At 39.1% G+C, this 12,018-nt stretch overlaps 1 protein-coding gene across 1 annotated transcript in view; it reads right to left on the bottom strand.

Annotated features, from left to right (window-relative positions):
- The window catches only part of LOC122661744 (serine/threonine-protein kinase VPS15-like), a 35,442-nt gene extending 26,224 nt beyond the window's left edge, over nucleotides 1-9,218 (bottom strand). The window contains exons 1-5 of the mRNA XM_043857244.1: nucleotides 8,850-9,218; nucleotides 8,576-8,698; nucleotides 8,430-8,475; nucleotides 8,187-8,347; nucleotides 6,189-6,268 (exon numbers count right to left, since the gene is read on the bottom strand). Coding sequence (XP_043713179.1) covers nucleotides 6,189-6,268; nucleotides 8,187-8,347; nucleotides 8,430-8,475; nucleotides 8,576-8,698; nucleotides 8,850-9,122 — 683 coding nt within the window. The 5' untranslated portion in view covers nucleotides 9,123-9,218. The remainder of the gene's footprint in view (nucleotides 1-6,188; nucleotides 6,269-8,186; nucleotides 8,348-8,429; nucleotides 8,476-8,575; nucleotides 8,699-8,849) is intronic.
- Nucleotides 9,219-12,018: the final 2,800 nt, after the last annotated feature.

Here is a 12,018-nt window from a genome sequence, read left to right as displayed (position 1 = left end):
TATTATACCCTAATTCACAATTATAAATGCAAGATTCCAAGTTTTGGTTTTGAAACTGGTCACCTGGAAGGTTTCGGTGGATGGTTTTGAGGCCCAACTGGCCAAATTAAGTCCCGAAATTCTACAAAAACCCTATTTTAGACCCTTTAAACATAGTAAACCTTAGATTGTAACAAAACATACCAAAAATGGTAGTTTGACTTCGGACCCTAGGCTGGTAGTGTATGTTGTAGATTGCTGCATACATTCTCTAATATGGCCTATTCCACACAACTTTGGATCTTGCACAAAAGCTCCACAAATGCAGCAAATCATCGTTTTCAATGCTTCCACTACTGCCCAATAACTTGTCCACGCTTGTAAGCAAGGTTCTAAAACTCGGGGTTCGTCTCGGTTTCGACCAGCCAAAAACCGAGTTCGTCTCGGTTTCGACCATATCTCAGTCGAAACCTAGGACTTTCTCCAGGCTAAATCGAACCTTGATTTTGAGGCCCAGAAGTTGTTGTTTTTTTTTCCTGATTCTTGTTTTGCTATCTATTTTTTACATTTTAAACTCAATCCATGCATTTGTTTCACATAGAGAACACTAAAAATATTACTTGTGGTTTTGATCCAAGTTTGATACTGTATATTGTTCTTGGACATGGTATCGAATAAGGTTTGACCGGAACATAACTCCTTCAATATAAATGAGATTTAAGCAATCTTGGAGTTGTTAGAAAGCTTTGTTTTGATAGCGTTCCAACAAGTCCAAGATTGCTTAAATCTGATTTATATTGAAAGAGTTATATACCGGTCAAACTTAGTTTGGTGTGCACGAATGCTGTAAAAATCGCTCTAAATGAAAAAAAAATTTTGGACATCAAAACAAACGAATATTTTACCGCACTTTTGGTTTTTAGCAATTTTTTACCATATTAAGATTTATGGAATTTTTAGATTTGAGAAAAACCCCAGCATTGGAAAGTTGAAAATTACATCTACCGTCGAAAATCCAGTTTTTGTTCTTAAACTGGGGGGTTGACTTTTTTTGTTTTGGAATTTGATTTTTTAACTATTTTTATTGGATTCAAATAGGAGTATTTGCTTATTTAATCATGGACATAACTAAGTGTCTGTCCTGGTTTCTGGCTTGGTTTCTGGCAGTTTCTGGCATAAATACCTGTCTGTCCTAGTTTCGAGCCAAGTTTCCCCTACTTTCGATGGGCATATGTGTCGAAACCACCAAATTATGGTCAAAACCAGTCGAAACCATCGAAACCCGGTCGAATAAAATCCCCCTATAACTCGTCTCGGAAACCTGCGAAACCGAGTTAACTCGGTGGTTTCGACAAGTTTTGGTCAAGTTTTTCTTCCATGCTTGTATGGGAATATGATTTGGCCAAAAATCACAAAAAACTAAGTTTCCACAAATCTTAGAGTCAAACCCTGCGAAACCATTTCAACCCATTTCGTATGAAACTATACATTTATATTAAAGTATTGTAATGTTTCAGTCAAAACAATAATGAAACCACACATATGTCAAAAATTTTCCAAAACAATGAAATTTCGACAGAAACTCTGCACTTTTTACATATTGCATGGAGTTTTGTTTCGACATCTTGCGAAATATTGGCAAAACCTTGAACATTGTATAAATGTCGAGCATATGTTCTATATTTTACAAATAGAAAAGGGCGTCACCAGGTGTAATGGGGGAAGGGGTAAGGAAGAAAGAGAATCCAAGAAGAAAATCAGAATTGCAGGGGGAAGAGGAGAAACCGTGAGAAGAAGAAGCAGTAGGAGAAGGATAAGAAGAAGAAGAGGGAAAATTAGAATTGCAGGGGGAAAAGAGAAGAAGCCATGAGAAGAAGAAGAAGGAGGGAGGGGGAAGGAGAGTACACATGCACACAGCCAGAAACTCAATTCATTCTTTCCATTATTCAATTATGTTCCCCATTCCTTCTCAAAATACAGTCTTTTAAAAACTCAAAATCAAAAAAAATTGCAGAAAATAACTCCCTAACAACTACTTCTACAACAATAACTGTCCTCTAATAACTACTTCTGCAGCAATAACTGAAATAAAAACTAAATGCAGGGCTGGTAGGACTTGGGCTTGGGCCTGAGATGGTATCCCTTGGAGTATCTAATTGGGCCTGGGCTAGGGCTAGAAGGAGCAGCCCTCAAATGTCCTGCATCAACTCTCCCTTGCCTTTTTTTTTTTTAAAAAAAAAACTCGACCTCGAGTTTGGATAAACCTGGGAAACCAGTCCATCTGCTTCTACAGCAATAACTGTCCTCTAATAACTACTTCTACAGCAATAACTAAAATAAAAACTGAATGCAGGGCTGGTAGGGCTTGGGCTTAGACCTGAGATGGTATCCCTTGGAGTATCTAATTGGGCCTGGGCTAGGGCTAGAAGGAGCAGCCCCCAAATGTCCTGCATCAACTCTCCCTTGCTTTAAAAAAAAAAAAACTCGACCTTGAGTTTGGATAAACCCGGGAAACCAGTCCATCTGTTGCACATCCATGCCGCTCAAAAGCTCTAGTCACGAGAAAAGAATATGAAATCTTGAAATAGCACATCCTCTCAATATTGTTAAGTGGAATATCGAAGTCATACACCATTACTGTTGCAGCATCTCCGATGTTGTTCGTCATTCCAACTTGGGATAAGATGGAATAATATGGGACGATTGGTTGTTGCAATCGTGTCGTTAAAGGGGTTCAATGGATGTTGTTATGGTAAAGAGGATAAGGTAGTTGTATATGAGTATTTTGGAGTTTTGACTTGGGGTTTCCAGAACAGAGAAGGGAACAAGATAAGAGGACTTAGATAGGAGAAGAAAGATAAGAGGGGAAGGGAGACTGAAAGAGAGAAGAATCCGAGAGAGAGAGAGACTCACCCAGGTTTGGGCTCAGACACCCGATAATGGGGGAAGGGGTAAGGAAGAAAGAGAATCCAGGAAGAAAATCAGAATTGCAGGGGGAAGAGGAGAAACCGTGAGAAGAAGAAGCAACAGAAGAAGAGGGAAAATCAGAATTGCTGGGGGAAAAGAGAAGAAGCCGTGAGAAGAAGAAGAAGAAGAAGAAGGACGGGGGGGGGGGGGAAGGAGAGTGCACACGCACACAGCCAGAAACTCAATTCATTCTTTCCATTATTCAATTTTGTTCCCCATTCCTTCTCAAAATACAGTCTTTTAAAAACTCAAAATCAAAAAAAAATTGCAGAAAATAACTCCCTAACAACTACTTCTACAGCAATAACTACTTCTACAGCAATAACTGAAATAAAAACTAAATGCAGGGCTGGTAGGGCTTGGGGGTAGGGCTTGGGCTTGGGCCTGAGATGGTATCCCTTGGAGTATCTAATTGGGCATGGGCTAGGGCTAAAAGGAGCCAAATGTCCTGCATCAACTCTCCCTTGCTATTAAAAAACAAAAAAAAAAAAAACTCGACCTCGAGTTTGGATAAACCCGGGAAACCAGTCCATCTGCTACACATCCATGCCATTCAAAAGCTCCGGTCCCAAGAAAAGGAGATGAAATCTTGAAACAGCATGTCCTCTCAATATTGTTGAGTGGAATGTCGAAGTCATACATCATGACTGTTGCAGCATCTCCGGTGTAGTTCGTCATTCCAACTTGGGATAAGATGGAATAATATGGAACAATTGATTGTTGCAATCGTGTCATTAAAGGGGTTCAATGGATGTTATGGTAAAGAGGATAAGGTAGTTGTATATGAGTATTTTGGAGTTCTGGCTTGGGGTTTCCAGAACAAAGAAGGGAACAAGATAAGAGAACTTAGATAGGAGAAGAAAGACAAGAGGGGAAGAGAGACTGAAAGGGAGAAGAATCCGAGAGAGAGAGAGATTCACCCAGGTTTGGGCTCTGATACCCGATAATGGGGGAACGGGTAAGGAAGAAAGAGAATCCAGGAAGAAAATCAGAATTGCAGGGGGAAGAGGAGAAACCGTGAGAAGAAAAAGCAATAGAAGAAGAGGGAAAATAAGAATTGCTGGGGGAAAAGAGGAGAGGGGGGGGGAGGAGAGTGCACACGCACACAGCCAAAAACTCAATTCATTCTTTCCATTATTCAATTCTGTTCCCCATTCCTTCTCAAAATACAATCTTTTAAAAATTCAATCAAAAAAATTGCAGAAAATAACTCCCTAACAACTACTTCTACACATGGTACAAAATTTCGCAATATATCGCCGATATATCGCGAAATTTCGGTAATTTCGGTAGGGCCAAGACGAGATGTGAAGGTGAAACCAAAAAAGACAAAATTTCGACGATATTTCGTAACATTTCAGGACATTTCGGCGATATACCGAAATATCGCCGAAATGTTACAAAAGACCTCACGTGACTCATTATTATAATTACCATATTTCGCCAGCTAACACTCAAAATATCGACCGAGAGCTAGGCAGAAGCTGTTTTTGGCCAGCTACACTTGTTTCTTCTCCGAAACTATACCGTGGTCCACATATGTCCTTCAAACAGAGAGCAATGGACGTCAATTCCAGCGGGCCATGAGTGGGGTTGAGCCAGGAAGGCACAGCAACTATTATTAGCACTTGTGAGTTGTGACTTGTGAGTCTTGTGAGTCTTGTCTCTTGTAAGTTGTAAGTTGCAAGTTGTAAGTTGTGATTTCACTGATTTGTGAACTTGTGAGCTGTGACTTTGTGTATTGCCTATTAAAGTATTGACTATTGAGCTATTGAGTATTGACTATTGAGTCATTGACTATTATGGAGTTTATGAGAATATGATTTATGAATTATGTCTTATGAGTTTTAATTAGTTTGTTTAAATTTCTTTTATGTCTTTAACTGCCTAATCAATGTGTATTTAACTATTTAAATACATTAGGGTCGGCAACCGTATACTGTCAATCAAGGTTGCAAGCCCAAAACACCACTTTAAGTTCATTTTTTTGCAATATGAAGGTTTAAATGTGTTTATTTAGCTTAAATAAGGGTGTCCATGAAGTATCAGGCCTAGATATGGCCAAAAACCCACCGAGATGGACTCCCGAAATATTGCAGAAAAAATGCAATATTTTGGCGAAATTTCGCCATATTTCAGATATCTCGGTAGGCCCGAGAAACCTATATATCGCGAAATTTAATACCTTGCTTCTACAGCAATAACTGAAATAAAAACTAAAAATGCAGGGCTGGTAGGGCTTGGGCTTGGGCCTGAGATCTTATCCCTTGGAGTATCTAATTGGGCCTGGGCTAGGGCTAGTAGGAGCAGCCCCCAAATGTCCGGCATCAAGGTGCAAGTCTCACTTCAGCACAGTCTCAAGAGGGGTTGACAGGAGACAATCTTAACCTTTGGCATTTTTGCACATAGTGGCTACTCTCGAACTTAAAACCACATCTTTACATGATGATACTTCATCCTACAAGGTTCCCATTCATCGTTAGAGTTTTTTTTTAAATTACCCAAGGAAATCCAAAGACAAACTACAAGCTCTTATCAGCTTATAGGAATCAGATGAGACTATAGATAAGAATATAAAAGCATTTATGTCAAATATGAATGACAAATTAGGCATTGTGTTCCAACTACAATTAAGGAGTTCATATCTATCATTGACACTAGTTTAATTCCAATGTGGAGAGTAGAGACATGAACTCGATTAGTCTTATCCAAACTAAGTAGAGTCAGGTACAACAAGTCCTGTTTCATCATTCAAATGTATTTCGTAATATTATTATTACTGTTCACCATTAAACTCTATCAGTAGTCGTATTGCAGTTAACTCAAAGCTTGAGTGCCAATGTAGTGATCACAGAATTAAAATTGTTACCTAAATTTATACGAGCAAGTTATGTCCAACTATTTGCAAGTCAATATTTTTTTCTGATAGTGACAGAATGGAAAAAAGTAGGCTTTTAAAAAGATTGTTTCAAAATTACTGATGATATCTTCTGATCAAACTTCCAGAACTAAAAAATGATTGACTGAATAAAAACAGCATAGCTTCGAGTACAAACCATGCACAATTTCACTACTATAATTATACATGATAATATCAGGGTAAATAAATGCTGTATTTGTGTATTTACTTCCAAATTTTCTAGATGGCCTTAAAGATAAAACTAGTACAACTTGTACTCAGAGATGATGATATCAATCTCTATACTTTTACCCTGGAGGGATATGTGATAAAGGGTGCTTACCCTACAGAGAAGATGTCCATAGATGGTCTTAAAGGTGCATCTGGTGCAGCTTGTGTCTCACCTCCATGCTCATAAAATCTCTGAAACAGGTGATTTCATTAGATAATATGCATAGCTTCAGCCTTGAATAAAACCAGACAATAAATCATGGACTATTATCCTCCTATATATGCTGAGTTCTTTCACTTGACTGTCATGCAAAGAAAAAGAAGGCACATCAGGAGCATAAAGTAGGAGGAATGGGTGCATAAGGATGTTGTGCTCAGCCTGGAATACAATCATGAAGTTGAAAGTATCGGAGATTCCTAGGGGCATACCATCAGAAAAGCTTCCTTGACCGATTGCCTATGCAAATATGTCCAAAAATAACCCATGACTTAGCTAGCCATTAAAAAAAAAATGACTCAGTTATTTCCCAAGGTATATACTGAAGGACAGGTCCTGGTGAATTGCATCAGATTTTAATGATTCAAATGGTTCCATAGATGAACACCGTAGAGAGTGTGTAGTTAGTGTTCCCTCTCCATAAAATAAAAAAAATTCCACAACAAGAAAATAAAAAAGAGTGGGTTCCAAAAAAAACTAAGGCTGCATTTCATTAGTCCATCCTGTCTTGTTTGGCTTCCTATGTTGAGCAGGTCTGTTCATTAGGGAGGGGGATCGCTGCCCGGTTGTGTGACCACTGCACTAGTGCATGATCTGTTCATTAAGGAGGGGGAAATAACTGAGTCATTGTTTTGACCGATTGCCTAATGCAAATATGTCCAAAAATAACCCATGACTCAGCTAGCCATTAAAAAAACAAACAATGACTCAGTTATTTCCCAAGGTATATACTGAAGGACAGGTCCTGGTGAATTGCATCAGATTTTAATGATTCAAATGGTTCCATAGCTGAACACCGTAGAGAGTGTGTAGTTAGTGTCCCCACTCCATAAAATAAAAAAATTCCACAACAAGAAAATAAAAAAGAGTGGGTTCCAAAAAAAACCTAAAGCTGCATTTCATTAGTCCATCCTGTCTTGTTTGGCTTCCTATGTTGAGCAGGTCTGTTCATTGGGGAGGGGGATCACTGCCCGGCTGTGTGACCACTGCACCAGCGCATGGACCAATGGGAGCATGCGCACAGGCATCCAAACAGAGGGTGGGGTGGTCATTTCACAGTGTCCTGTGTCTGGGCATAGGGGGCAGCCGGGCAGGGCAGCATTCTTTTTAAAATTGTGAAAATCTCCCTCGACCTGCTCACAAAGTAAACTAAATAAATCATTTTTCCTAGTTCAGTACACTCTTCTGATTATATTGGCCACCTTTTCTCTTGTCAAGGACCAAGCTCCTTATCATAAAAACGTCAAGTAGCTTCTTTAACACTTTATGATGGTGTTTTTGTTTTTCGGGCCTCAGTAGAATTTTTATTGATGCTAAATTAAAAAAAAAAAAAAAAAAAATTTCTCTTGAGGCCCTTTCAGATTACAATTTTCCTTTTACATGAAAATTTTACATTTTCTTGGTTTTCAATGTTAATTTCCATATTTTACATCAAAACAAATGGATAAAAATATGAATATACAATAAAAATATCTATTTTTGTCTCTTTCGTGGAAACAAATGGAGGCTGAATGAAAACCTTTCCCCAACTTTGTATGTTCCTTCTTGACCAACAAAATATAGTAATCATTCCAATTCCACATGCACTTGTTTGGGGTAGCCTACATTGTCCCACTAAGAATTTCATGGGCCTCCTGCCACTGAACACAGTTTCACTTATTCAAAAAGGGAAGAAATAAACAAGATAGAAGAAGATATGAGGTTCATGCCAATGTGCTCATCGACCAATTTGGAATCACAGAACAAAACATACACTTGCATTAAAGATCCATGAATTCTCCATATTAGAGGTCCATAAATTCTCAATCATTAATTATCTAAAAGAAAACAGACAGTGAAAAATTTTTATAGCAGTTTCCGAGAGATGCTACAAGGGGATTGGAACCAACCAACCTCTGGAGCAAGATAACAACGCCTTCTCCCTCCAGTATCAAAGAAGAAAGAGAAATCAGAGGGGTCATCATCAGGTATGTAAGTGGGCTTAAACGAAGCAAAGTCAGCAAGGTAAAGCCAATTCCAAGAAGTGACCAGAACATTCTCACACTTAATATCACCTGTGCAACACCAAAAAAACACTACATCAAAAGACTAACTTCACAACAAAAAATTTAAGTGGCCTCAGTTGAGTAAACACACCATGACAAACACCATTCTCGTGGCTTTGCTTCACAGCATATAATAACTGCACAACCACAAATCTTAGTCAAAAGGACTCCACAAAGGCCAACAACTCCATAGAACCCAAAATGGGAAAACAGAGGCGCACAGGCTAATTTGCTCACCTGGAAAGCCAACCACTTCTTCTCAATCAAACTAAGAAAGGGTCGAGTACTCAACCGATCATGAATGTTATTGAAGAAATATTGCCTCAATAAATAAGCCGCTTTATCGGTTTCAAGCCAATACTGCAAATAGTCAAATACCCACCGAAATTAAATAAAACAAAATTGAAATTTAAAACCCAACAAAAAAAAAAAAAGGAAATTTCTGAGGAATTCAGAGAACGGGTTGATTGAATGATATGAACGAATTTGATTGAACTGAATAGGTACCTACCTGGAACGGCCATACATGAGAGTTCTGAATAGAACGAAAGGTCTCTTTGATTTGAAACAAGCGACGCTCATATTCTTTGAGATCAATGGAGTCTCCACGCTTGAAGTAGACCTTGACGAGGACAAGCCCCTCGTCGTGCTTGCACTGAATTGATTTAAGGAATCTACCTCGACCCAGAACCTCCTTGAGAACAACGTTATACGATGATGGAAGGTCATGAAGGTAGTACTCTGATGCCGAAACCTGTGTTGTGCGTGCAATCTTGTTACCCATTAATCTGTTTGATTCTCTCTGGGAATCCAACCTCTGCTTATCATGTTTTCAGCATACCCATTAGCTTTTCTCTGCTCCTTGCCTCCTCAAACGCCCAACCTCAACCGTAATTCACAAGTAACTTGAACAATTTGGGGAGTCTTCTCTGCGTGGGACGCAGGGGCCACGCCGCGCGCATGGGGTGCGCCAGACATTTCCACTCTCATGTCTCTGGGCGTGGCCCCTGCATCCCACGCAGAGAACGGTTTTCCATTTAGCTCTTTTTCCTTTTTTTAATTACCAAAAAATATTGAGTATTTCAAAGGGAATGGTCAGAGTAATCTCATCCTTTTAAATGCAATAAAAAAACCCTAACCGTTCAATATAGTACTCACCTTATACTAGATTCTCTACGATATACTTATTTTATAAGTAAAACTTTCATTCTCCCATTGGTAGTTTGTACTAGAACTATGGGGTGTCAATTTTGGACCAGAACCGGTAATTGGACCGAAACCGACCCATTAGGAACCGGAATCGATCCACCCAATAGCTTATTGGTCCGATTCCAAATCTACCGGTAAGTTATTGGTCTGGTTCCGAATCCACCAATTAGGAACTGGTGGAACCGGAATAAATTCACATTCTAACCTTAATTCTTAAGACTCAAGGTCATGAGAGCTAAGAACCCTTTTATTAGTTTAGTTTTTCAATTTTGGCTAGTACAACTTATCTCATCTACTATTTTACCAAAGATTTGACTGAAAATTTTTAAGGTTCATTTAGGAATGCTAACTTAAGAACATACCTTAAAATAATCCTAACTTATGAGGGTGGTGGTATTCCTACTTATTAATTAATACCAAACAAGAGGTAATATAGACTAGTTATGTGATTTGAAAAAAAAAATGAATCATTTCTCAAGTGATTGAAATTAGTGTCTTATTATAATATTATTAAATATATGTAGCATGTGTTAGGAAATTTTTTTTAAAATTTTTTATTGGACTACTTGGAACCGTTTAGGAACCGGAATAGGCCCACCCATTAGTTAATGGTCATGGATCTCAAGTTTGGAACCGATTAGCTTATTGGTTCGGTTCTGGTCCTAACCCCTTAGGACTAGAACCATTAAGGAACTGGACCAATAGCCCAGAACCGGACCAATTGACACCCCTAAGACTTCCTTCCCAACCCCGAGGTCCTAGACTGCCTAGCTCAGCCCTGATTTCTATTTCAATTCCAGGGGTGATTTGTATTTCGAAATTTGTTTGGTTTGATTTTTGCATCTTATTTCAGTGAAATAGAAATCAAGTGGATTAGAAATTCTAAAATAGCTAGGGAGTTTTTTCAGAATTTCTATTTCATTTGATTTCACTCTTGCTCTTTAATGAACACACGGTTAATTTGATAGGTAACGTAGTAATTTCATATTAAAAATAAAACACTACCCTTCTTCGTCTCCTAATGTTCTCACCACCATCATGCCGCCGCCACCACCACCAGTCCACCATCCTTCCCAAAGAAATATAGAAAATCTATTCTCATAAATTGAACTGCCAAATGGTTTGTTTTTTAAATATTTCCTATTGATACAACCAAAACGATTTTACTTTTTTGACAAAAATTCTATTTGTTGACAATTTCATGAAATCAATCTGAAATTGAAATAGAAATCATACCAAATTTGGCCTGAAGAGTGTTCTCTTTCCCCTTGCTGCCTTTGCATCTCTCACCCCTACCCGTGCCCTCTCCCTCTCCCTCTCCCCCATCCCTCTCCCACCTACAGCTCTCTCTCTCCTCCTGGCTATGCAAGAAAACCTCAGGATATTCGGCAGCCTCTATCATCTGTAACACACGAGGGACTCTATTCACAGCCAACGAATTGGGGGCGTAGATAAAGGAGAAGTGGGAAACAAATTATAATACCCTACACGTTGAACCATCAGTTTAATGATTATTTTTTGTTGGACTGACAGGATGATCGAACTGGATGAATAAAGACCAGTTTTATAGTACAATGTTTCATGGATACGGTATGTTTCCTATGTGCCCATGTTTTATATTATAATTTGTGTTAAGATTAACTGGAATAAAAAATGAAGAGGATAGAAAGATGGCCTGAGTCGAACGAGGTCGTTCTGTCCTTAAGACAGTATTTGCACCCTCCAATTCCTGCAAAGGGTTGGAGCAAACCTGCCTCCCAAGATAAATCAGGCTGGACTGATTACTGGTTGCAGAGACAGTAATCACTTGAAGCTATCAGAGAATTGTATATATTGGACTGAAAGATTTCGTGGCCCATTTATAGGCCCACAGGGCCTGTTCGGATGGGTCACACCCATTGGCTCATATGGCTTGATTCTGACAGGTCATGACTATTGGGCTGGGCTCTCATGGCTGTACGTGTGGGCTGCAACCATTGGGCTCAACGTTGAACCAAGGGTTGCACCCCCCCCCCTTTGATCAGCCACCGATCCAATGGTCGGATCCTAAGCACCCTTTGATTAGACACCGTCGATCCTGAAAAGATTAAGGCAACTTACTGCGATGATGCGCACGTGCGAATTGCAAAGTGCGCCATCAAAACGCCACATTGCGCCTCATGCACGCGCATGCGCTCGGATGGTCACCATCCTCGCTCACAAGTGTACTGTACAATCCTTTCCAAACGTAACATGTGATAATAGCTCACAATCTTATATAAACCAAAGGAAAACACTTTTCCGTAACCGATGTGGGACTAAAGTCCCACGTCTATTATTTAAAAAACTTCTAACAATTTCCCCCAATTTTTAAAATAATGGAGTCTCAGTCAATAACCTCTCTGTACCTTTAAATCATACTTACATAAAAGGTGTCTTTCGACTTGAACCTTCATGTTGTCAGAATACATTAGTACTTGTCAAAATCGAAG

Source organism: Telopea speciosissima, chromosome 5, assembly GCF_018873765.1.
Source record: "Telopea speciosissima isolate NSW1024214 ecotype Mountain lineage chromosome 5, Tspe_v1, whole genome shotgun sequence".
NCBI lineage: Eukaryota > Viridiplantae > Streptophyta > Magnoliopsida > Proteales > Proteaceae > Telopea > Telopea speciosissima.
Note: the sequence above shows the minus strand (reverse complement) of the source record. Positions and strands in the feature narration are given on the sequence as shown.